This window comes from Cuculus canorus, chromosome 5 (genome assembly GCF_017976375.1).
Source record: "Cuculus canorus isolate bCucCan1 chromosome 5, bCucCan1.pri, whole genome shotgun sequence".
In the NCBI taxonomy this organism is placed as follows: domain Eukaryota; kingdom Metazoa; phylum Chordata; class Aves; order Cuculiformes; family Cuculidae; genus Cuculus; species Cuculus canorus.
This window is the reverse complement of record NC_071405.1, coordinates 30688684-30715269: the sequence shown is the minus strand read 5'-3', so window position 1 is coordinate 30715269 and position 26586 is coordinate 30688684. Positions and strand designations below refer to the sequence as shown.

Genomic DNA, 26586 nt, shown 5'->3' with positions numbered 1-26586 from the left:
AGCCAATCAGCGCGCGAGGCGGGCGGCTCCCGCCCTGAGGGCCGTCCCGCCGCCCTCAGCGGCAAACGGGCGGAAGGGCCCATTATTAACAGAGCGACAAGCCCCGCCCACGCCTCGAGCAGCACTCTGCCCATTATGTGCGCTGCCGGGGGCGGGCGTAGTGAGGCTTCTGATTGGCCCGCCGCGAGGGTGAGCCACTCGCCCATCGGCTGCGCTTCCGGGGTGGGCGGGGAGAGGCTTTTGATTGGCCCGCCGCGTGGGGGGAGCCGCTCGCCGATTGGCTGCGCTTCCAAAGTGGGCGGGAAGAGGCTTTTCATTGGCCCGCTGCGAGGAGGAGCCGCTCGCCCATTGGCCGCGGCGGCAGCGGCGTTGGTGGCGGGAGCGCGGACACGCGTCCCCCGTGCCGGGGGGCTGCGAGGCTGTAGGGCTGTGCTGCTCCCCATCGGGGCCGGGGATGGGGGGCTGGCTCGGTAGGCTGCGTGCTGGGACACGCGTGGCTTTGCAGGAACCGGCTCTGGGTGATTCCCTTCTCAATGCGACAGAGAGGGACTGCGATGGTGATTACTGGTAATTCTTATTTGTGGTGTGATTAGCTGAAACCTTTAGGAGCAGGTTGGATGGGGCTTTGAGCAGCTTGATCCAGTGGGAGGCGGGTGGAACTGGATAATTATCACGGTTTAGCTCAACCACGCAGACCCCACTTGTATTCTGGGCTGCACCCAAAGAAGCGTGGCCAGCAGGGCGAGGGTGGGGATTCTTGCCCTCTGTTCCTCTCTTGCGAGACCTCATCTGGAGTATTGTTTCCAGTTCTGGAATCCTCAACTTAAGAAGGACATGGAGCTGTTGGAATGGGTCCAGAGGAGGGGTACAAGGATGATCAGAGGGCTGGAGCAGCTCCCATCCGAGGACAGGCTGAAAGAGTTGGGGTTTTTCAGCCTGGAGAAGAGAAGGCTCAGAGGAGACCTTATAACGACCTTCCAGTACCTGAAGGGGCTGCAGGAAAGTTGAGGAGGGACTTTTATAAAGCCTTTTAGTGGTAGGACCGGGGGAATGGGTATAAACTGGAGAGGGGCAGATTTAGACTAGACATGAGGAGGAATTTCTTCACTATGAGAGTGGTGAGGCACTGGCACAGGTTGCCCAGGGAAGCTGTGTCTGCCCCATCCCTGGAGGTGTACAGGGCCAGGCTGGATGGGGTCTTGGGCAGCCTGATCTAGTGGGAGGTGTCCCTGCCCATGGCAGGGAGGTTGAACTGGATGGGTTTTAAGGTCCCTTCCAACCCAAACTATTCTATGATTCTATGAATAATCAAGATAATTTCCAACTCAAAACCATTCTATGATGCAAACAGCTCCCTGTGAAGACTTCTGCCAGTATACTGAGTCATCATTGTTTTTCTTGTGGGGGCAGCGCACGGGCTGTCCTGGATTCTATCCCACTGGAGATCATCGCCATCATGATTAGTTCGGTGAGTTCCCACGACTGTGAGGACACCACTTTGAAGAGGCAATGCTTAAAAATGACTGATTCCTCTCCTGCGTTTGCTCATTTTGTCAGGTTCCTCTCCTCCCCCATGTTAAAGAAGGGATGGTTCACAAAGTCATCTGTTCTTACACAGCTCTTGTGTGTTCACCCCAGCCCTTCAGAAGCAGTTATGGGCCCCATAGAACTCTTAGAATAGCAGAACCATTAAGGTTGGAAAAGACCTCTAAGATCATCCAGTCCAGCCATCAGCCTGACACCACTGCATCCTGAAGTGCCACATGTATACCTTTTTGAACATCTCCCAGGATGGTGACTCCCCACTTCCGTGGGCAGCCTGTTCCTGTGCTTCACCACTCTTTACTTACAGAAATTTTTCCTACTATCCAGTCTAAACCTCCCCTGGCACAACTTGAGGCCATTTCCTCCTGTCCTATAACTTGTTACTTGGGAGAAGAGACACCTACAGGGCTAAGCTGTCGTGGCTTAGGTCAAAGTATTAAAAAGAGTGCTTAAATGTTGTTATTTAATGCTTTAATACTAGATTTGCTATTAGTTAGTGAAAATGTATTTGGCTATCCAATGTATGGAAACTCCTGGATCATTCCAAATTGCACTTGTGTGAGGTCTTTTTTCTATTTGGAAAGTAAACACTTATTTATGTAAAGAGTTGCAGGATAGAAATAACTACCTAACATGTCCACTAACTTCAGTCCAGAGCAAAAGTCCTAGCCGAAAAGTCCTAGTCAAAATTAAAATGAAAATTACTGGTAATTCTTATCTATGGTATTATTAGTGGAACCCTTTAGTAGCATATATGTATACAGGTTGGATGAGGATTTGAGCAGCCTGATCCAGTGGAAGGTGTCCCTGCCCATGGCAGGAGGGGTTGGAACTGGATGATTGTCACAGTTTAGTTCAAACCACAACAGTAATCTTTAAGATCCTTTCCAACTGAAACCGTTCCTTGATGTAAACAGCTGCCTGAGAAGACTTCTGCCAATGTACTGAATCATCATTATTTTTCTAAGATAACTGATAAATATATTGTTACAAAAAAAGAGTATTCCTACAAGCCTTTCACAGTGAATGATGCTTATTCTTTTGTTACATGTATAGCTGATAAAGTCCTCTTTAATAACAGATCATTCACCTTGGCACTGTATCAGGAAATGGACTGGAACCAGTTTGACTTGAACCCTAAAGTAATTGCTGCCCTTAAGAAAGGTAACTTAGTTTGCCAATGTCTCACTAATAGATCTATTACCTAGTGTCTTCCTTTATGTAATTCTGTTTGTGTGTGTAAGTGTATAGATGTACAGTAACATTTTAGAACTTTAATAAAGTATTTCATAAGCAAGTTTTTTGACTAATTAGAAATTATGACTTTACCCCATGCTCTTGCAAGCCATATTATAGCATGTGTTGTTATATTCAAAGTAAACATTGCCTGCTATGCTTACAGGAATGCAGGAATGTAGGTAAACTACTAGTAAATGAGTAGTAGAAAGTGGAAAAACTTCTTTTGTGCGTATGATGGTAATCCAGCCAAAAGCATTTACAAAAATTCTTCTCATTTCAGCTGACATAAAATCAGTAAAAGAGATTTTAAATCTTTCTGGAGCAGACTTGCAAAGGCTTATGAAGCTATCCAGTGCAGATATACAGTGCTTGCTGAAAACAGTCTCTCTCACACTGAGGAGAGACAGTATGCTTACAGGTAATACAGTCAATGCAAAAAATCTGTTCTATTTCAATCTTAAAGTATTTCACTGGGCGAAAATATGGTCTTGGCTCCTCAGTGGCACAGTAATGGGATTCTAAAAATGAAAAGGCAAGTGGTGTAGTAATGCTGTAGTGAATTGTTTATCCGAAGGACAGCTCCTCTGGGACCTTGAAGGTTGATGGAAGTGGGTGGGTGTCGTTCTTCAGGATCAAGCTTGCCTGAAACAGGACAAAATGTTTCTTCAGTCTGCAAAACTTGATTAGAGGAACAAAAAGTTTCCTTTTTCTTTCTCTGTCTCTCTCTTACTCTGTTTTCCTTTTGGAGTAAGACTAGTTGAAAAACTTATATGGTACATTTTTAACTACATAAACTGATCTGATATAAACACCTCACTTCAAAACAAGCAGGACCTAATAGCTCTTCATGTACAAACGCTTCATGGCAGCTCTGTACTTAGGATTTGTTTCCTTGTGATTTGCATATATCTTCAGGCCTTGGCTAGAGGCCTGGTACACTGTTTCATAGTCTACTCTGGCTTTCCATTTCCTTAATTGCTGTGCTTTTAATTGTGGAACCTTGCTGGCAATATTTCCTTGAGTATAGCTTTCCATGGAGACTGCTTGGAGGCAGAGGAAAGAAATAAAGTTGGAGAAGAAGAAAGGGCTCAATGTAAACTACCAGTTTTTAAGCAGGCATTCAGTTAGTAGGCTCCTTGGGGATAGGGAGATGGGAAAGAATGAGAAAAATCTCCCTTCAACAAAGAAAGTATCCCTTGTTGATGTAAACCTGGTATACAGCTTCTATTTTGTATCATCGTGTGTTAGAAAGATACTAAATGTAACTCATTTTTTATTTTTTGTTTTGTTTTCAATTACTGAAAAAAAAAATCCAAAACCCTGCAGCACTTCAGCTCTACCAAGATAAAGATCATCTCACTTCCCAACACCAGAAGCTAAGCCTGGGATGTTCAGTACTAGATAACTTGTTAAAAGGTGGCATTCCTTTGGTGGGAATCACAGAACTTGCTGGTGAAAGTTCTGCCGGGAAGACTCAGATTAGTTTACAACTGTGCCTTTGTGTGCAGTATCCTTACAAGTACGGTGGACTAGAGTCTGGTAAGTATTGAAATATGAACACTGATCAATTTATCATTTAGAGAACTATACTGGTTTTTAAGAACAGCATCAGTGCGCTGAAGAAAATGCATGTATTCAGTGTGTGTTGTATCCTTCTGCCATAACATCAGTAGTAAGTGAATTAGTGATGGATCTTCATAGAGAGAAATCTGCTGTGCGTGTTCTGTATGAAAACGTAATTTAATACAAGATTACTGTTGGCTATTGTTTGTCTGCCTGCTGCTATGGGTTGAACCAGACACATGCAAACAATCTGTGGAAATTGTTGCTGTCACAAGTACTTACTGACTCCTCAGGTAACCATCACAGCAGAACAGCTTGTCGGACTCTTGTCCACAGACGCCTTGGCTATATGGTATATATTTCCTAGTGGGGGAGGGTTCAAATTTCAAAGAATATTTAGTTTTATACCAATAACTAAAGTGATTTACAGAGTAAAATTGATGGAAATCTAACTGAAGATAGTTAACATTGTTTTGTACCCACAGTTTTCCTGGGTTTGCTGCAGTGAGCAGGTTTATTATTTTTTATTAGTTTTATTATTTTTTTTATTAGTTTTTTTATTAGTTTTATTACTTTTTTTTTTTTAACCATCTATCACATTAATTCCTGATATTTTTGGGGTTTAGTATTATATGCTGCCTCGGAAAGGAAGGAAACTTGTATCACTTCTGAGAATTCAGTGTCCTAGTAGTCTGCCTTAGGTGTGTTTTGTGCTTTAATTTGGGAGCTCAGTGGTTTGTTGTGGGGAAACCTTATTTCTTGTACTGTATCCACCTAGGTGGAAACATCATGGATTGTCCAAATGAAGATCTTGCATAAAATTAGCCTATGGATTACATTGCTTTGCTTTAGGTTAAGTCATGAATCAGAACAGAAGCAAATATATTTTGTTTGCAAATAGTTTGAATGCAAGTACATTTTTATTTGTGCCCCAGGACTTGTCCCTATTTATGTTGAAAGAAAGGAACAAACTGGAATGGAGTACAGAAGAAGGTGCCCAGCATCCTAATGACACTCTTGTTTCTTGTACCAAACTACAGCTTCCTTGTAGAACTACAAAAGGGCAAATCTTTTCATTATTTGTGTTTGGAGATGGTTCTTGTTTCTTATGCAGTTGGTGCGATTGCCTTGGTGTGTGTGTTCCCCATCTATTCACTTCCAAGTGTTCCATGGAAGATAGAACAGGCATCGTATCAAGGCTTCTGTGAGAGAACCAGAGTGTTTCAGAAGGGCTGAAAGGACAGAACTTTTGAGGATCTTGAAGGTGTAGGAGGTGGAAGTACCCTGCTGCAGGAGAGTGGTGGAATTCTTATTCTTGCAGTTTTTAACTCTGCATGGTATCTTGCCATATGCTGGATACAGTCACAGCAGCAGATATTGATGCATAGCACTTAAAAATGAAATTTGGTTTCCCTCCAGTCTGTAAATAATGGTTGTGTTGAGTGTCATGAGAAATACAGGAAATTAAAAGTTTATGTTAAATTTGAAGACTTTTATTTAGGAAGCTTGAAGAGAACAACAATGCTTAGTAACTATTACCGAAGTCTAGCACTGCCCATAGAAGTTAGTCAGCCAATAGAACAGTTAATCTTGGTGCTAATTTAAAATCATGGTGGGTTGTTTTGGTTTTTTTTAGTGCTAGAAACTTCCTTTCTCTTAGGTGGTGATGTTGAACTACATTTCTTTAGACAGTAGAGATTTATTGTTTGTTTGCTTCATTTGATTTAGTGATAATCTTGTTTACTGTTCTCAATGCTAGGAGGTTGGCAGCAAACTAAGAAAATAGGACATCCTTTGCCTGAAGGTTATCTTTCTGCCATTCTAAGAACGTCAGTTATGGCCGATTGCATGTTGGCTGAATTTATCTTATATGCTCATATTCATAAGTAATACATTAATATAATGTGAAAAATTCATATCCATATTAAAATTCTAAATTGGAAAAAACCTGATTCTTGGTAACAAGCTGGTTTGGCGCATGACAGACTATGTTTATAGGACTCAAAATCTGTCCTTCTTTGAAGGTGGGTTTTTTTAGTGTGTTTTAGGTTTGTTTTATTGGATTTGGGGTGGTTTCTTTTCAACAACCAGCACAGCACTTTTAGCAGCCTAAGTAACAGTAAAGCACTGATTTGTTGGAGAGTGATATGGAAATTAGTCCACTTAGGAGAAATTAACCTAGGGAAATAGACAAGGCAGTTAAGGTTCACTTGATTAACTGTTTCATAATTAGCTATTTAAAAAGCGGTTAAGTGATATAATGAATAGTTTACTGTGATTTCCTCACCTGAGCTTCATGCAAGTTCAGATGGTATTGAAGAAGCTACTGTTGTCACTATAAACTTCATGAGCTCAAATGACTGTGGACTCATTTTATCTTCTTTAATTTTCTTTCTTTGCTATTGGAATTTTGCTCATTTGTGTCTGCAGGTATTGCGTATGGCTTCAGTCATTGTAATTACTGAAAACAGCATGCGTACCCATAGTTTAAAATTCAGAATTCCATCCACTCAGATGCTAGGAAGAAAGTGGAGAAAGTACAGAAAATACTCACGGTTCAACTTCCTATTTTTTAATATGTTGTAGTTCAGGAATCATGATTAGATCTTGGCTGCTGTGACCACTAATGCTTTATTGGAGTCCTTATTCACTGACAAATGTTGTAACTGCTCACAGCCCTCAATTCCCTCTGGCATAAGTGTATACTTAATGAAATTGGGGAATTAGGAATGAGACTGAATATTGTAGTGATAAATACTATTGGCTGCCGAGAAAAGTAAAAAGGAGCTGAAGTATAATTTGAACCGGTTGTTAGGCAGCATAGAAACAGAAATTGAGGAAACATTTCAGTACCTCCTATGAAAGGTGTGGATGATGATGAAATATTTTTCCATGCGTTAATAATTGGAGAAGGTCTCTAATTCTCACCCATCAAAGACAATATTTGTAATTAGTGGGCAGGGTAAATTTTTTATCTTACCTGATACTTTTCTGAATATTTAGAAATAAGACTGTGTATTGGAAAATTAATTCATTTATGTATTTTAATATCTCACATGTGAAGTAGGGAAATTTCTGTAAATTTGTGGTGGAGTTGGGGAGAGTTAAGTTGACAATGCAAATTTAATCCTAAAGAAAACTAGGCTTAGGCTCATCTTTGTCTTACATAGAGGATTCTTAGAACTCAATACCCTGTGCTATACCAGTGTCCACCAGCAAAATATTTTTATTGATAATCATTACTTTTTACTTGATCAAATCCTGAGATCTTTCAGTTTCTGCTACTGGATATATTTTTGTAATTTTTTTCAGTGGAATATGTAGAGATATGGAAGTTGCATCTGGAAATGGGACATCAAAGTCTCTATACAGAGCCAGTCTAGGGATGAACCATTGGGTGGAGATGTTCATGAAGTCTCACATTGCCGAGCACATCAGCTGCCAAGCTGTGTTAGCAGCTTCAGCCACTTTAGTGAGTGGACTTAATCCTTGGATATAACCCTGTAAGCTGATAATTCCAGCTAATTCTGCAATAAGAGAATGAAGTATTTCTGTTTTCTTTCCCCAACATCCTTGATGTGTATGGTTAATTTTCTCTGCAATAATGCATACTTGTTATCTGGAAACCACAGTAAAAATGTACAGACTTCACTTGGGGTAGTGTGATTGAAATGTAATGCTTTTTATCTAACTTACCATTTTCAGGAAGAGTTAATTGGACTGAGATTGGATGAGTGATCCTCTTTAAAATGGCTTACAAATTGTGTTGCTAAGTACACCTCCATATATAAATTGAAACCCAAGAAACTTGAAAACATTGAGTAAATTTAATAAAAACACTAGTAGTGCTGATTTTGGCTGGGGTAGTTAATTATCTTTGTAGTATAGTGCTGTGGTTTGGATTTGTGCCCAGAATGGGCAAACTGCAATATTGCTCTGTTTGTGGGTTGGATAAGTTGTGATACTTGAAATCACCCCAGTTAGGTGAGCAGGTGTTCCACAGCTCTGCAGGATGAGTGTCACCTAGTGGAGAGCACTGAAAAAAGGACCTGACAACTACAGGAAAGTCATAGGAGTGTTTTTTTTGTTGTTCATCATTGATTCGATATGGCTGCAAAAGAAAGTAACATGAATTTCCAGGTATTTGCACATAGCTTTTGAGTGCAGAATGTATTAATTTGGTTTTGTGTTGTTAAGAGAGCTGTTCTAATAATGGAGATACTTTCCTTGACTATAGGAGCTGTCTACATTTGTACGGAAGATGTATTCCCAAGTAAACGTTTACAACAACTCATAGAACAACAACACAGGCTGCGCACAGATGTTCCAGCTGAAATTGTACGGAAGATCAGATTTGGAAACAGTATTTTTGTTGAGCATGCAGCAGACTTAGTAAGTAGTAGCACAGATTAAGAGTACATAAGTACGCTATAATCCAGTAACCACAGAGTTTTCTTGATACAGGAGACCTTTCAAAAGGCTAAAAGTGAACTAAGATCTGTAATGCATATTTCTTAATCTCTGCAATTTGCTGTTAGAGAACTGTGTGTTACAGTGTTTTACTATGAAAGATAAATATTAAGTCTTTAGAATGAAGTGTGTAGTGGATTTTTGTAAGTAATTGTGTTTGTTAAAATGTAGTAGACTTATTGCTCCAAGTTTTACTGCGGCTCCTAAGGAGATCTTCATGGAGTTTGGAGGCAGGATATAAATACATGTATATGCACAGGGGTGTATATCCTGGATAGCTTGCAATATAACACCAGAGTTGTTTAACTGAATTTTAAGCAAATGAGAGGAAAGGATACAAAGAAATGATATCTGGAATAGGTAATGGCACAGCATAACAACTGCAGTACAGCTGTATGCGATGCAGGTAAAGTGTCAGAACAGAGCTGGAGGGGAAAAGGTAATCAACTTCACTACTGCATTCTCGCCTTGCAAACCCAGTTTTCTATGCTTTTTCCTAAGTAGCCATACTCTTTATTGCTAGAATGTCAGAATTTGTGTTTTCCCTAAGGCTTGAAAGTAGCACTTGGTGAATCATTCTGATTGCTGGTTTTTTTTTTAATTGTAGTTTGCAGGTATAAGAAAACTTTGTACGTTACTCTGCTTGCCACTTATTCACACTTATTATTGTGTGGTCCAGGCAGCAGCTACTAGGTAAAGGCTAACTTTACCATGTCCCTGTCACTGGAAATATTAATTAAAGTTCTAATTGTAGTTTCTGGAAGCTACAGAGTATGTTAGTGTAAAATGGAGAGATTCCCCTTGTGGTATAATAGTATGTGCATTTCTCTAAAACACCCTTAGAAGTAAATAACTACACTCACTGGTAAGTCCGGCAACTATGCAATAGATTACATTGCAATATACAAATTGTAATATTGATTTCAGTCTGTGTGTATGTGTGTGTGTATCCATACATGTAGAACACATTGTTATATGGAGATAGGCAGATGATAGCAATGGAAGGAGGTGCCCAAATCACAATTACATTCTGTATTTTCTTTCACATCAAATTTTTCTTGACTTGCTCCATTCTGAAGAATCCAGTTGTTTGTGTATTCACTTGAAAAGAATGAGTCTTGTACAAACGGGACCACATACAAACATTGATGTGTTTGAACTACAGCATAGTTTCCTGTAGATATACCAGTAAATAAAACAACAAGAAAAATCCATTTTCAAGACTCGAAAGCAGTCGTATATTCCTCAGAGTAATTCTTTCCTCTTGATTTGGGAAAAAAAAAAAAGCACCTTTGATATCAAAATATTATTTATTTCATAAAAAGCAGCTCCTTTAGTAGAATAGATCTTTCTGTAATTCATACTTGGGAATTACAATTTAGTTTTAAAAGCAGTGGAATGCTAGAGGATATTGTATGTAATTTTGGATGCATGTAAGCTCTTTTCTAAGTGAACCTCTACTTAGATGTGAAGAGTGACACCAATATGAAGAATTGTTACTCACATTATTGCTTTTTTTGCCACCTTTGAAATACCTGATGGCCAGAAGCTGAGATTATTACTGTGAGCTTGTTCTCCCTTCTGCTTAGCTGCTATAAACCACACTGTTAAAGGCAACACACTGAGCTACAAGGAACTTTCACCTGACTAACACAATTTTTCTTACAAGTTGCAACCTACGAAATATTTGTTAGTTGAACTTCCTGCAATTGAAATGTTTGGTGACTTCAAAATATTCAATTAGTATGACTTTTAATAGGGAGGGTATAAGTTGCAACTAGTCACGTTTGTAAGTCCCTTGGTTAATATGGATTTGAGGTAGCATGAATGTATTTGTTGTTAATATATCATAAGTCAAACAGCATCATAGTCTCTAAATTCTGGTTTGAATATTTAATGCTAATCCTGGGTCCTCAGTGTTTCAGTGAGAACCACTCTGGCAAAACAGGAATTGTTCAGGACTGTAGTATTGCATTCTTGAGATTTTGCAGTGTGAGTACAGAATTGATTTAAGTTAGAGCTGCAAATAACTGTACGTTGCAGTTTGGTCTCTATTTTTTCCTTAAACTAAAACATCAAGACATTTGTGAAAAATGGTCAAGCTTTAAGATAGACAAACTCAACTTATGATTAGAAACTCAATCATGTTCTGCTACAGTGATGATATCTTGATTTTACAAATGGAGTTATCCGAATGGTTTTAATGCTGGCTGTTTGTGTTTTGCGGTAGGAGGCCTTTCACAAGTGCATTACTAAGAGGATTTCCCTACTGCTCGCAAGAGGCATGGTGCGGCTGGTGGTCATAGACTCTATTGCTGCTTTGTTTCGATGTGAATTTGGAGTGTCAGATTCTGTTACGAAGGCTCAGTATCTGCAGACATTTGGAGCACAGCTTCACAGTTTAAGCACTAGATTCAGGACTCCAATAATGTGCGTTAATCAGGTATGACACCAAAATTGCTTCTGATTTTTATAGGGACCATTTAATAAATGTCTGGGATGGAGGGGAAATCTATGTAGGCGCATTTCCTGGTGTTGTGTTTACCACTGTCAACTGAGTATTAATGACTGATGGAAACTGAAGTTTTCTTAAACTGGTGTGCTGTAAACTGGTAATTTTTACCTTCTCAAAGTTTAAGAATTTCATTTAAGCTTTTATAGACTCTTACTGTTCTCAAAGGTTGCCCATTAAAGCTAATGAAAATAGATACATACAGCAACTGCACAAAGCATCAAACTAAAATTACAGAGTTCTTTCCTAACACTAGCTTCAAATGCCATAGCCAGCAGGATTGCTCTGGGACCTCTGCATCCACAGTTACATTCCTCATGTACAGGAGAGAGTGAAGCACCACAGGCTTAGCTGCATTTGTGTGTAGCTCAGCATTTGTGCGTAAGTGCTGAGATTACGAAAGCGTTAGAATGCACACAAGCTGACTCAAGCTGAAATAAAAAAGGCCAAAATGATACTAATCAAAAAGAATATTCTTTTGAGAAAACTAGACAAGACACTGCTATCCTATAGAAGCAGCATGCCACTGCTCCTAGTCCAATCACAGATCAAAGGACCCTGTGAATGCTGGATGTGAAGCATTCGCGTTTGGAATGCAGCCTGAGTAAGGGATAAGTAAATGTGCAGGCAGGCCACTGTTGGGAAACTTCCTTCCTGGAAGGCCCTTCCATCAAATGAGTAAGTACTTGGCCCCAAGTTTTCCTTCTTACAGCAGAAGAAAAGGGAAAAAAGCTTAACTTGAGAAGTCACAAAAAGGAAGAATTTTTTATCAGTCAGAAAGAGGTTCTAGAATCATCAGGTCAGCTGTTGTTTGTTCCTGTTGCTTTGGAGGAGTTTTGGAACTACAGAATGAGCAGTGTGTAAAAACTCACATTTATGACATGACTGGAAGGGCATGTATTGGAATGTGTAGCAGTGTAGCAGTAAGTTGAACAGCTGATAGGCATACATGATGTTTTTCTTTTCAGTAAGATTCCATTAAGATTCAGTAGGACTTAAATTTCAGCCTCAAGTTACTCCTAATTTGTTAACCAACTTTTTCTTGCATAATCTTTCACAGAGTCAGCTGGATTTTCAGGAAAACTGAGATTTCCTTTAACTGCTTTCTGAGTTTTGGTATTGGTAGAGACTGTTCTCCTTGGGAAGTATAGGTTGGATTTTGCTCTTTGTTTAGCAAAGGTTTGTGTGTTTCAGCATTTACACTATGAAGCCAATCTATGGCATCAAGTTCTTAGCTTCTGGGATACCCTGAGTGTGGGCATTTGGAAAAAGCTGTCTGCCTTCTTCCTGTTTTTTTTTGAGGGCCTATCTAGCTGATGAAAGAAGATGTGATATAAGGGTAAGACAAATCCAGTCTCTCCCTTGGAATGATTCAGCGTGAGAGGGGAAAGAGTGATTTAAGAGAGTATCTTAAATCTGCCTTCCTATGATGGAAGCTTTACGTTGGTGCTGGCTCATGATAAATGAGGTCACTGCTTGACATGGAAAGAAAACAGTCTGACCATTCGCTAACAGAGGACCCTTCAGGACTGTGTTCTAATGGGAGGTGACTCACCAGGTCTGTAGTTACAGAAACAAACTGTGAATATAACAACATGGAGGAAGATGCTGGATGTAAAGTAATCCGTTCACTATGTTATATTTAGAGAAGTACCTGTGACTTAATTTGCTGTACTTCGTGAAGAACTTGTGTGGAAGGATCACAACATTAAAAGACAACAGAGGAAATCAAGAGGTGTGCATTTTTTCTGGGCTGTAGGCAAAGCCAAACCGCTCCATTAAGCAGGCTTTCAAAGGCAGTGAGAGCAGGACACCTTTTGGACATCTGGGCTTCAGTATCTTTTACTGCAGATACAGCATTGGAAGAGCGGGTGTGTTCTTTTTTTGTTTGCCTTTTTTTTTTTTTTTAATCAAAGTAAGTCTCTAGTAGTAATTACATTCATATAAGCTGTACGTAGCTAAACAAGCTAAGATAATACTTCACAACTCCCTTTTAGTTTGCCTTGAGAGAATAAGGGGCTTCTAACTTGTCTTAATATGTGATTAAATAACTTGGATTTTCTTGGCTTTGTCCCTTCTCTGCCCTTCCGTTTGCTAAAAACAAGTTCATAACTACAGGTCACCTTCAAATATTTTTCTGCTTTAGGTGACTGATGCTGTGAGCGAGTTGGAAGCTGCTCAGTGCGGTTGTAGGTAAGTCATCCGCAACAGGAATGTCAGACACAGCACCATTTAACCACTGTATTTTTTTATTATTCTAATATAAACTACCAGAGCGTGTTAAGAGTGCATTTACCCAGAAATGCTGTGTTTGCTGGACATTGGTAATAGCCAATGGGCTGTAAAGTGGCAGAAACTGTCGAACTCACTTACGTGGTAATACCTAATCAGCAAGTCACGGGTAAAAAATTCCCTGGAGTTAATAGTTGGTGTAGTTGTTTACAGAAGAACTTTTGCATCTCTTCTTGTCTCTGATATAACCGAGTGCATTCTCTTTCTGCTTAAAAAACATAGTGACCAAACCTTATCGATTGGTTTTGTTAGCTGCTTAAGAAACAAAAAAGAGTATCTTTTGACACCAAGATATTAACAGGGTTTAAACCTATGTATTTGTTGTTTGAGTCCTAACTCTAATCTTGATTTACTAGGTAAGTTATGTGCTCCATAAATGTGGTTTTTTGCAAGAAGTTAGTTCTGTCCTCCAGATTCAGTAACAGACACAGAACAAGGATAAGGTTCGATTTCCCCTCCGCCGTATTTCTTTTACTGGAGAGATTGCACTATTTTGAGTTAAAAAAAATCATTTTAAACTTTGGCTTGAAAGGTAGTATGTACACAGTGTTCCGTCTACCTGGCATTTCTAAAATATTCCTTGTGTGGAATCCATGACCAACAGTTACTCACTTCAAATATTTAGAATTCAAGCATTTTCTCTTGCTGTTTTCCTATCACAAGAGGGCACCCTTCAAGAGGCAGGTATTCACCATGGCTGTGACTGGGAATGAATTAATTATTCTGTATAGAAGCAGTTGTCTTCCAGTTGTTACCTTGCTGTAGAGAGAACCTAGCATATAGTTTTGTGAGAATATCCTATCATCTCTGTCTTCAAAGACTTGCAGTTTTAAATAGAGCAAACAACAGTAAAAATCAAAATGGCAGGTCATTTCTTCCAGTGTAATTTTATTACAACAGAAGTGAAGATATTTCGTATTAAATTCATACATGCAGAAATCTGTAATGCTTCCTTTATAGCGTAGTGGATAAGAGAGTCTGTCCATCACTTGGAATAACCTGGGCAAATCAACTGCTAATGAGACTGATGGTCAGCCGGATACCACAGCCTGTGCGATCATCTGGAGTTGCATCACACCCAACTGGAAATGTGAGGACTTTACAAGTAGTTTTTGCTCCTCATCTCCCTCCATCCTTCTGCTACTATACAGTAAAATTGGAAGGTGTAAAAGGAATAAAATAAATCCTTTGCATAGTAAAGCATCTTGCTCCAAAAATGTGTCAAAGCTACTTCGCTTCAGGAAGAATTACTAGTAAAATGGAGATCTTCCCAGATGAGGGAAGTGGATGCTGAAATACATAAACAGTGATATGACTACATTAAGCCTTGTCTACATTTTGTACTTGGATATACGTTCATCAGCTTTTCCTTGGGAGAGAAGTTTTCTGAAGGAGAGTAAAGCTATGGGCAGGTGGAGGCTGTGCAATGAAGAGAGATGTGGCAATTCCTGTGGTAGGGGAGACTTGATTTCTGATTTAATCACATGCTAATCTAGAAAGAGCATTTACTGTAATTGTATACCTCTCTATTCCAGACCCAAAGGGACTCAAATTCAACCAGATAATATTGCCTGATGCTGTTTCTAGTCCTCGTGCTGCCATTACATATAGCCATTCTTCTGTCTGCAGGGTCTCAGAAATAACACAAAGCAGCTCTGTCAAAGCACAGCTCTGTCTCAAAGCAGCTATCTGATTTTAAAACCACTTGTTATTAATATTAGGACTAAAAACATAAAACATATAGCAGAAGGATACTTGATTTTAACATCCTGCTGTAACAGTGCAGTGCTTTTGTACTGTATGGGCATATCTAGCTTCATGGAGCTTCTAAAAATTCTTCTGAAATGGTTTTTTTTTCCCACCGTTTTCTGGGTTCTCAGTGCCTTCCCCTTGTAGCAAAAGCCTCTTTAGCCTCTTCCATTTAAAAAAATAGCAAACCACACCCCTCCGCATCTCTTTCTTCTGTTTGCCGATTACTGAAGCTGTATTAAAAGGCAGTTTCAGAGCAAGGGGGCTCTGTTCATGTTCTTCTCAATACCCTGCGCTGCTCTGTGTTCCGTTGGACCTGGAGAGCATTCTTGATTGGCTTCTGGCTGGCTGCCTGCCTCGAGTGTCTTCTGTCCTTACTGCCAGGCTTTTAGCTGAATTGTGCCTCTGAAGGGCACCTTTAGCTGTTTTCATCCATCCATGGAGCTATTGCTCTTCTCAGGTTTATGTTGTTGTTAAACCTTTACATGGTGGGGTTTTTTTCAGTCTTTGTACTGTTCATCACATCTTTTTCTGTTGCCCTTAGACTGCTGCTGTGACGTGCTTTTTCTTGTCATTGCTGCATTTTGTGTGAAAGAAAGCGAGATGAAGTTACTCATGCATGTTTCTCGAAGGCCTTAGACCTTGCTTGGCCTGTGTTGCGTGGGTGCCTGCTCCTATCAGTGTACGATGCTCACTTGTATCACGTACCTGAGTCCATTTTTCTGTGTAGTTACATTGCTCAGTTCTGGTTTTGGGCAAATGAGAACCTTCCATAAATATCAGTCCAGGGGAATAACGATCACTCAGTAAAAGAAGTCCACACGTGCTCCTTTCGCATTCTTCAGGTACACTGTATTAGTGACATGGTTGCTGCCTCTGCCTTTCCCCAGTAATGCTCATTAAGCATCTAGTACAGCAGCCATTCTTTCCTTGTGGAAGCATGCAGCTGGGTAGCAGAAAGGCAAATTTCTGTCTAGCTGTACATTGGAACTCTCTGGTAGAAGGCTTCTCCGAGGCTAATGGAGTACAACACAACTAACACAAGGAGAAGACCCAGGAAGACAGGGACTGTATGACTGCCTTGGGGAAGTTCTTGAGGACAGGCACAATCACACCTTGGAGCTGAAGAAGGGAAACTCTTAAGCAAGCAGGAAGGATGAGTTGCCTTCAGTGCGTTCCAAAATACCTTCTATCATCGAAGGGGACTTTGTGTGAATAGTGTAACAAATCATCTCTAAATCTCTTTTCTAAAATGTCTTCTATCCCCTGTACTTGGAAGCACCCATGTTATTTGGCGGTTTTTAATAAAATACAACCATGAACCTGTCTTTGTGTACTCCATGTAAGGAAACAGCGAGCGTGCTGTAGCTCAGAGCCAGAGCTACCTCGTCTTCGAATCCCCATGTTCCACACCTAACAATTTTAATGAAGATAAATTAATGCTGCATGGGTAACTCTCTAATTATTTTCTTCCATTCCTTGCATGTTTATGTGGGACAGGGACTTCGGCCAATATGTTGTTCATCCTGTTGTACTAATCTGACTTAATCTGACTTAAACGAAAGCTAGAGATGGATGTGACTGATGAAGGGGAGCCAGTCAGTCCCTACCTGGTCCTGCATTTACAGAAGATCCTCATCAAAGCCCAGGCTCCAGTCCCTGGAGCCCACCTCACTGTGAACCATGTTCAGAACAGTCAGACACGTCTTAAGGCTCAAGGTTATATTTTGATGGCTCTTTTCACAACCTGCATGCTTGCAGGAATGAGACCCAAGTTAAAGAGTCATAGGTGGGTCTGTAGCCAGTTCACTTGATGAAAGACACTTCTACCTACAAATTTAAGTAATGCCTAACCTGTGCAAGTTTTCCTGTCACCACCCATGTTATTTAACTCTCCAACTAGAGGCTTAAATCTGAGTCAGAGAATGTTACCGTATGTTTCCTGGCTCGTCATCATGCACAAATGAACCTGTAAACTTCAGCTGCCCCCCTGGCTTGCAGTCTGCAGTCAACCCCTGGCGGCAGTTGGATGTTCAGCTGCGGCATCTGCCCCTTCCTTCAGTTAACCCACACCCGCAGTCAGAAGTCGTGAATGATGTTCCTCCAGCACGAGTACAGCTTTGGGGCGCAAACCCTCACAGAGACTGAACGAAGCATCTGCCCTTTTTGACGCCTTGCGTCAGAAGTGCTGAAACATGCTTAAGTTTTAATAAATGCAATCTAAGAATGTTCCTTTTACATGGTTTTATTCATCTTTGGATTTCACACTGAGATTTGTTTCTATACGGGAAAAAACATTGAAGTATTTTTTACAAAAAAGGGTTATGCTCTAGAAACTACCGAGTGCATCTTCCTCAGCCTGCAAGGCTGCACTGAAATATTTTCCTACACTTTCAAAAGAAACATTAAGTGACACTTGAGAAACAAACAGTTTCAAATTTATCTACAGATCTGTGCTGAATTTAAAAAGGCCTTTTTCAGCAGAAAGATCGTATCAGGCTCTGGAAACATCGCTTTGGAAAAGCAGAACCAAATTCATTCGTGCTTGGTAAAGAATTTACACAACTGACCTACTAACAAAACAGGTGTAGTAAACCACACTAACCAATCCCATTACAAATTTCATGATGAAATCACAGCAAAATACTACCATTTGTTACAAAGAACATTTGTGGAAGTTTATTTTCAACAGTTTTATGGGGTAGACAAACAGGTGAACTCTGAATGGGATTTTGACTGTAACAGTTACAGCAGTTACGAGCAGTAACTTCACACGCAGATAAAATGCAGCATCTTCAAGCCAGTCTTGGGTGGTTTATTATTTTTTTAAATCAAACATGAATAGACATTGAGGTGGGAGGGTTTTCCCCTCAAGAAGGAGACATGAGCATTACAAATGGGTTTTCTGGTTTTGCTTGTTGTTGGGGTTTGGTTTTGTTTTTTCAAACCAGGCCCTGGGAAACATAAAATACCAATCCTGATTGCGTAGAACTCCTCTGGCTTAATCACACTGTAACCTACCACCACTAATGTATAATGCTTCAAGTACATAATTTAAAACTAAAGACTCAGTAACTTTCCACATTTGAATTGTGACTCGAGTATAAATATAGGGAGCTGAAGGATTGGTCTGGTTTTAAACACCACTTTACTAAGCTTGTTCCATGCTGAATACAATTTTTAGTCTCTCTCTCATGTGTGCCAGCACAACCATTGCAGCATCTTCAAGCTTTTGGATGTAGCTGGAACATCCTGAACTTCCAATCTACGGTCTTCTACATGGCTGCTTTTAAATAAGGAATATAACTAAAGAACAGTTTTGCAGCTTCACAATGAGTGTAACCCAACAACTCGGGCCTTCTGCCCTCTGTCAGATGGCAGCACTGTGCTTTGCTTCTTGCTTTGAACCAAACGATTCTATAATTCTGTGATTCCGTTTGGGGTTTTCTTTTCCCAGATGACTGACTTTTGACTATTCAGTGTGCTGAGACTCTTGGGAAGGGTCTGGGGTGGGGAATAATCAAATGTGGATGTTCAAGATTTCCCATAATTCTAAACTATTTAAGAAAACCCCCACTTAACGTCTTTACCAATACTTCCACAAGCCTGTGATACTGTAAAGTTCACAGCATCACACCTTTTTTACTTTTATGCTCTCCCTACAGACCAACATTACCAGAAATGCAATTCCCTTAGCAGCTTTCAGACAAAATACATGACCTGCATAACAAAAACTAAAATAACTTGAACTCATCAAGTATTGTAAACACACTTCCAATGAAGTAGTGCACGTCCCTTTTACTACATATTTACAGCTGAACCACCCCTTTTTCAAAATTACTGGATTCAAAAGGTACAATTTAAACACAAATACTTCTCAACCCTAACTTGCTGCCACTCAGGAGGACTTGGTGGGGAGGGTGGGGGTGCTGTTTGTTTTAAGAAAAGGTACGAACTCTAGATAATGGTCAATTGTTTTTCCATTGTTTAAGTGCTGTGTTCTATCACTTCAGTATTACAAGCACAAACGTCACAGCAGTAGTTCAGTTATTCCTCTAAAAGAGGAGCAAATGATGAAAGTGTTACATTTTACAATAATAAGACCTAAACTCAAGACCAAATACTGGCAATATTCCTCAAGACTCGTGCACAATCGGACGGACCGAAGGCCAACAGACACCTTCCCATCAGTAACAATTCAATACATGATTCATCCTACATGCAACCCTTGCTGGCTGAACACTCCACAAGAACAAGCCACTGCTCATAGCAGAATCACGATCAACTGGCCTCATCTGGAGTCCTTGTTATGCTTTTAACAAAGTTCACCCTTCAATATTTTGGCAAGGACAAACATGCTAGATTAAAACCAAAGCTGCGCTACCAAGGTTGCAGCTTTCCTAATTTTCAAGGTCTCTTGTAGTCATCTGTTTCATCAGGGCTGTCGATTTAGTCCAGTACTGAAGATACCCAAGAACTACACCACTGGGTATTGTGGTTTTATGCTTTCTGCAGACTGTTAGCCGCAACTGAAACAGAGGCAATTCAAGAAGAGAATCTTAAAATAAATGCCAACTGAGAAGCCCCTCTGAAATCTAAATGTACACTGACCAGCTCCTGACAACAACTAACTAATGATATAAACATAATGCAGGTTGACCTTAAAATTGGGCTTGTACTTTACAAGTTTTTCTCAAACTGCAAACAGCTCACTGCCTATCATTTATGGATTAGAGGAGTCTTGAAATTTGTTTCTTCTCTGAAAAATAATTACATTATTATATTATTATAATGTAATTATTGTATTATGATAATGTAATAATTACATTAAGTGTAAGAACTGTTTAATAAGCAGTAACTCAACAATTTAAGCTTCCAACACACTTTAAAACACTGTATAAAGTTTTAAAACATTTAGAAGCACAGTATTAGTAATGCCACCAACAGCAAGATCCTAAACAAGAAAGCTCCCTCACTGTCACCATCAACATACCGGGGTCTTGCATTTTAAATATGAATGCACATTGTAATTCATCACAGTGAAATATTTTATTGCTGTTTATGCCAGTTCTTTTTTCTTCTTTTGAGAGTCTGCAAAAATAAATTTCCTTCAAAGCTGAAAGATGAATGTAGAAAACACATTCCTTAATTTAAGTAATTCCTCATTACCAAAATTAGTTCTGCACATAAATAGTTTTGTGGGTTTTTGGAAGTCAGACTTTTAGAATGGTCTGGGAGTGCAACACCAAGCCCTACACAGCCCTGTTACACGGTGCTGAGCCACTCCTCCCTCAGGCTGGTGGGAACACATTGATGACGAGGGGTGTTTGCAGTGAGAGTGTCTCTGCGGCTGCCTGGCACCTGGACACGGTCCCCACCCAGCCTGGCAACCTGATGTACAGTTCTCTGCACAAAGCCAGCTCAGCCCGGCTCTGTGTAGAGAACTGGACCCACCAGTGGGTACACATACCATGTTTTGCTTTGGGGGGTAAAAAGAAGTATATATATTATGCATATTTTTATATAAAAAGCTCTTAATAAAAAGATTACAACTCAAGAGTCTACATTATATGATATATATTGTTAAGATAACTGAGCAACAGTCTGTCCTTGCTCGAGTTCATTAATGAATTGCACTACTCTGTGCTAAAACTTCTACATATTAGCAGCATCATATCTCACTGTTTCTAAACTGTCTTCATATCAGGTATACCATACGCAGCTTTCTTTAGAGAGATGCTAATAAGGTACCTCCTGGTAAACATAGTCAAGTGCATTACACGTACAACTTTTTGCATCAGTTATTGTAACACAACTTAAAACCAGATGTAAAGCCAGTCAAATACTTCTACGAAGTACTAATTCTAACGGCTTTTCACAGCCTGGTCAAATACTAAAACTTCCTTAAGTCCCCATGTTTTACCTCCTACCGTTGGTGCTAACCTTGAATGAAAATTCCAGCTTTTCCCAAAGTGAATTTCGTTCAGCGTTTTCCAACTCACAACTATGACCACAAATACATTTGTACACACACTGCTTGGTTTTTTTACTTTCTCATCCAACTTCACATCAATAAGAAATTTTACAAAAGATGAACAAAATTACAAGCTTTACAGAAAAGCAAAATGAAACACTAGTGTCTATAAAATATTTAAAACATACATACTCAGTTCCAGCAGCAGTCCTGTATACAGACAGCATATATATTAACTGTAAGTAGATTTAACACGGGTGTGTGGTCAAACAAGTTGCTTGCCACTTATGGCCATCTAGGGCTCCCACTGGGCCCTTCAGATTTGGGTGGTCCTCTGCACAGCAGCTGCTCCACCATGTTACAGCTTGGTGTGGAGTTGCCTGCTTCTGCTGTCATCAGCTATTACGGAGAAAGGCAGCATATAGAAATGTTGGAGCACTTTCAGCAAACAGAGAATGGGACTGTGAATTCCAGTGGACAAGCAAGAAAGTCAACCTGAGGCTTGATGTTTCCCTAAGAGCAACAGCAGCTGCTCTGGGACAGTTGCAGTCCAAAACTTCTGTATCCGCCAGCCATGCAAGGTGAAGGTGAAACTATTTTCCATTTCTCCTGATCAATGTGAACTGTTCTATCTCTATCAGTTATTGTACCCTAAGACTTCTATCAACAAGTATCAGTTATGGTCACGGTATTGCTATTCATGCTATCTACACATAATGTAACGTCAGCAACCTCTGTAGGATTTAATAGCTCAGTCTAGTGGTTAAGTAAGTTGTGTCTAAGTGCTGTTTTGCCAGCTAAGGTTTCTAACATGACAATAATCAGTGGTGCAAAGGGAAGCCCCACCAGTACAGTATGCTCAATTTGAATTTATACAGTAATGCACATAAATTTGTGTATATGTTTACTGTATATGTTTACTGCTACACATTTAAATTTGCCTGCATATTCAAACATGTTTGCATTTTGGTATGCTTTAAATATGCTTGTATTCTTGCATTTTTTGGCTGCTGTAATAGTCAGATCCATTAAAGAAATCAACATAAGTAGCATGAATGGGAGCAGTGCAATCAGCAACATATGTCTATATAGTTTTCCTTTAGAAGAAAACACCCACTAATGCTGTGTTTAAAATTGTCCCTATTTAGAAAAGTAAAAACAGCAGTCCACTGGCAGAAAACCAATTAAATCTACCACTAAGTGTTCCTATACATAATGATGAGGAACCAAAACTTTGAAGGTCTCAGTGCTTCTTTATTCACAAAGGAATATTAGCTAGCTTCTGTCCAAGAATCTCAATGCGCCAAATCAGTATGACTGACACTCAGAGCTCTCGAGTCTGTCAGACAATTATTTCGTTCCTGTGTGAAGGGGAAACAAACAAACAAATAAATTAAGCAGATGTCCACATAGTTCAAGCAAGTAAACAAAATTATTAGCTTTAGCAAACAGGAGCAAACAAATAGGAGAAGCTACAGAGAACTGGCCTTGTTCATGGTCGGTAGGGTAACATTTGTCCCTATTCTAATAAACACCTTTTTCCCCCAACTTTCAACTGGCAAAACTGAAAAGATTATGCTGATGTGTATATGCACCCTCTAGAGCTGTGAGCCAAGTCTTACCAGAAATGCAAGAGGCCACCTATGGGAATTGCCATGAATGTCTATAGTGGGAGTTCAGAAGAAAAAGTTCACAAAAGTTCAGAAGAAGTAAGAACTAATTTCACTATTGCAGTGTACACACAAACAATAAATTACTCTTCTGAGAACCACATCAATTGTACAGTAAAGATCCAGTTTAGAGGTGCCTAAGGCATGACGCTGTGAAACCCTGGTGCTGTTGCTCCAAAGAATTATGCTTTACCCTGGACTTTTTTTTGGCTGAAGTTTTGCACACATTTCGCACCACAGAAAACTCTGCAGTACATCCACTAGAAATATTATAGTTAAGACACCTTTATGTCACTCAACGGTAAAGTGAGAGCCGTACAGTTTGGCTTTCTTGCTACTGTAGGATGAACAGTGATGAAGATCCTCTTTACAGTTTTGTTAGTACAGAAGCAATTTTATGTTCCTAAAATTAGTTGCAGTTATTGTGTTAGTGAAATGCACAACAGTGTTTAGAACGCAGAACATCGTTCACTTACTTGACAGTATAAGAAACTAGTATAACAAGAAATGGGAAGCAGCGATCAGGCACACCATGTACAGTTAAGCAAAATCAGAAAGTCTTCTATTAGCAGCAGCATAACATAGATCAGACAAACTTGTAGAGAATGCTCCTGTACAACCTCAGAAACAACTGAAGCTGCATTTAAGGGAATCTGAAAGTGTACAGCAATTAAGATAATTGGGCCCTTAGCAATAACGGGCCAGAAGTAAAAATTACTTAGTAACCGGGCTTTAAAAGTTCTCGTATTCTTAAGCGGTGCTTACAAGAATGTAAGATTTCAGAAGTTCCATATCCACTCTAATAGTTAGAAGGTCCAAAGCCAGAGACTGTTTGATATCACAAATGCCAATGCTCTTTACTGGCCGGACTTAAGTACTTGCTTAAAATTCAGCATAATTCACAAAAGCATTATGGAACAATGCCTTAATTGTACACTTTAAACATCGTACTGAAGAAGGATCTTACCAAGCACTAGGAGTTTGCTGTTTTATTATTTATTATAGTCTTTATTGCAAACCCTACTAATGATATCTAATTTTGTAAGAGTATTGTAGGGCTTCTTACTTGAAAATGATCTTCAGTAGCCTTGCCACCCATGTTAAGAACATTCAGAGAACTCGCACGCTTCATGCTGCAACCAGGACAGTGAACATGCAAGGATAAACCGATCAGAACAGCTGAAAACTCACAGCTTTAAAAACACAATTGTAACAACAAACAACACAGTTATGGGAATTTAAATGATGCCCCTAAACTGATCTGAGGGATATCCTCTAAGATAACTACATATTCTGTTTAAAGTTCTAAATTACATATAAGTCCCCCAAAATTCATCCCCTCAGAACTTAAAACAATTCAGGCAACTGATTTAATTTCAACTCAAAATCTCAATTTTTAAAGCACATCAAATTAATATACTAACTTAGTACTGATTTTTAATTACCTATTTCTCAGTTTCAGTTTTATGCAGCCTCTGATAAATGCATGAAAACATTCAGACAGTTCAGGAAAAAAAATGTGAAACATGAGTAAGTGTCACATAGGTAGCATTTAACTTGAAAAAGCTACAGCAAACATTAGTTTACAGCTTTCTGCCTTATCTAGGTCAGTCTCCAGAATCTTATTTCAAAACACATTTGAAAATCTTTAATTTTAAACATTTCAAAGCGGAGGGAAGTAAGATGGTTGCTGCTATTAACTTGGGTTACACTTTTGGCTTTACAATGCCCTAAGCAGTGGCAACAACCACCCAAGAATACTATAATGAAAGCCACAGATGAGAAAGCAAAGAAGTTATCACCTACACAGGAACACTGAGAGTCAAAATATCACTGCATTAACTGTAACATCTATTGGTGTTTGAGATGAGGAGTAGTAATTTATCTGCATTTCTCAAACATATAGAAATTTTAACAAAAAAAAATTTAGAGTGTGCATAATGAAATTCAAGATTAGCCTTAAACTTCCTGTCATCATGGTGACTATAACAGGAACGTCTGACATCATTCATCCCAAAGTGTCTGCACATTACTTGCAATATACCTTGATTTCAAAACTACTACGTGAGAAATTTGAGTACACATTTGGTGAACTAGTCATAACACAATGAAGCCCTAATCCTGCAACGCTACCTATGGCTTGAGAGAGACAACTGGCTGATGCAAAAGTCCCAATGCCTTCCAATAACAAGGACAGGTTTATCCATACAGATCACATTAGATATTAACCAGTTTTTCTTTCTACTAAAGTTAAGACTCTAACAGTCAAAGGCAAGCATGAGTTTTAAATGCTTTCATAAGGCAAAGGCTTAGCAGAATAATGAACCAAAACACTAACAAACACAGGCAACAGCTGCACATAACATAGGCTTACGGGTTTTTCCTAGCATTAAATTTGCACATTTCAAAAGCCAGAATGCACACAATTTAAATATTTGACGTGAGTGTTAGCAACAACAAAGCAAGGACTCATGCACGGTATACTCCTCTCATTTATTCAAGGAAACGTACAACAGAAGTTATATATGGAAGTCAAAGTAAGTTAATCTATAGAACAGAAACAAAACGTTACATTAAACTCTCAAAAAGAGCATAAAGGTTATGGAAGACATTCCGGGGAATAGAAAATTCACCAGTAAAAAATTACACAAGTATTTTTAAGTTCTTGGTGAAGTGCCAATTAAAAAACAAAGTCTAATTACATGTGAGATACTAGTTTGTTTACGGGGTTTTTCGTTGTTTGAGTTTTTTTTAACTCAACATACTTAAGAACATTAGTCTAGGAAATGCACTTTTCATTCCCCCGTGCTAGAAACGGGATTGCACAAATAGCACAAAGTTGTTTTTCTGGTGTCTAAGTAATAGCAATAATGAAAGCTTCCTCCCCACACTTTTACATTACAAATAATAACTGTTCTGCTGTATGATCAAAAGCTTAAAAGTGAAAAAAACCAAACCTAACGCTAGGTAAGCAAGGTTAAATTATTGCAGAACTGAATGCTGAAATATGATAAAGAGAGAACAAACTGACACAACGCTGCAGGTATTCTGTGTTTCAAAGAACAGTTCTTTAGAGATTTGTTCTTTGACAAAAAGGCTTTTGCATGATTTTAAAGAAACTATTTCCCTGATGACTTTTCCTCTTTATTCTCTTCAACCTTTTGTATCAAGCAAGATGAAAACTTAAGTATTTCTTTCATGCTGTGATAATTATGTATTTCTGCCTAAGTATTTCTCATTCAGAGCCATACCAGCACTGACAGTTGTTATGTACAGAAGCACAGTATATGCGACAGGAATAAAACAACTGTCATATAATAATATATAATATTCAACTACCAAACACACCAAACCCCAAAGGTTTGCATAATAAAAACTGAATATCCCTTCTATTAAACTCAAGCAGGAAAAAAAACCCACCTTGTTTACTAAAGTTTCTTCAGAAAATGAAATCAAAATGACTTCTTAGAATCTCAGTATTTACAGCTAAGCCTCATGATCTACAAAGCTGGTATTTAACACCAGGTGGTTTTACTAACAAATGCAAATATAAATCAGGATTAAAAAATGTC

General features: G+C 39.2%; 2 protein-coding genes across 9 annotated transcripts in view; one reads left to right on the top strand and one right to left on the bottom strand.

The window, feature by feature from the left end:
* Positions 1-357: 357 nt before the first annotated feature.
* XRCC3 (X-ray repair cross complementing 3) lies at positions 358-20439 on the top strand. Of its 4 annotated transcripts, none has more exons than XM_054066650.1 (9): positions 358-557; positions 1352-1468; positions 2627-2709; positions 3065-3202; positions 4111-4323; positions 8585-8739; positions 11048-11260; positions 13476-13522; positions 14582-20439. In XM_054066650.1, exons 3-9 carry the CDS (start codon positions 2655-2657, stop codon positions 14802-14804), a joined length of 1044 nt encoding a protein of 347 aa, XP_053922625.1. In that variant the 5' UTR covers positions 358-557; positions 1352-1468; positions 2627-2654; the 3' UTR covers positions 14805-20439. The 4 variants fall into 4 exon arrangements, with proteins under 4 accessions (XP_053922625.1, XP_053922624.1, XP_053922627.1 ...); XM_054066649.1 differs by having other exon boundaries at positions 358-567; XM_054066652.1 differs by lacking the exon at positions 1352-1468.
* A 14-nt stretch (positions 20440-20453) lies between these two features.
* KLC1 (kinesin light chain 1) overlaps positions 20454-26586 on the bottom strand; it is a 45862-nt gene continuing 39729 nt past the window's right edge. For 3 of the 5 annotated variants that reach the window (XM_054066643.1, XM_054066644.1, XM_054066642.1), the window contains 2 exons: positions 24081-24147; positions 20454-22705 (listed from right to left, as the gene is read on the bottom strand). In XM_054066643.1, the coding sequence (XP_053922618.1) occupies positions 22640-22705; positions 24081-24147 (133 nt within the window). In that variant the 3' untranslated portion in view covers positions 20454-22639. The remainder of the gene's footprint in view (positions 22706-24080; positions 24148-26586) is intronic. The other 2 variants (XM_054066646.1, XM_054066645.1) reach the window with 1 other exon arrangement.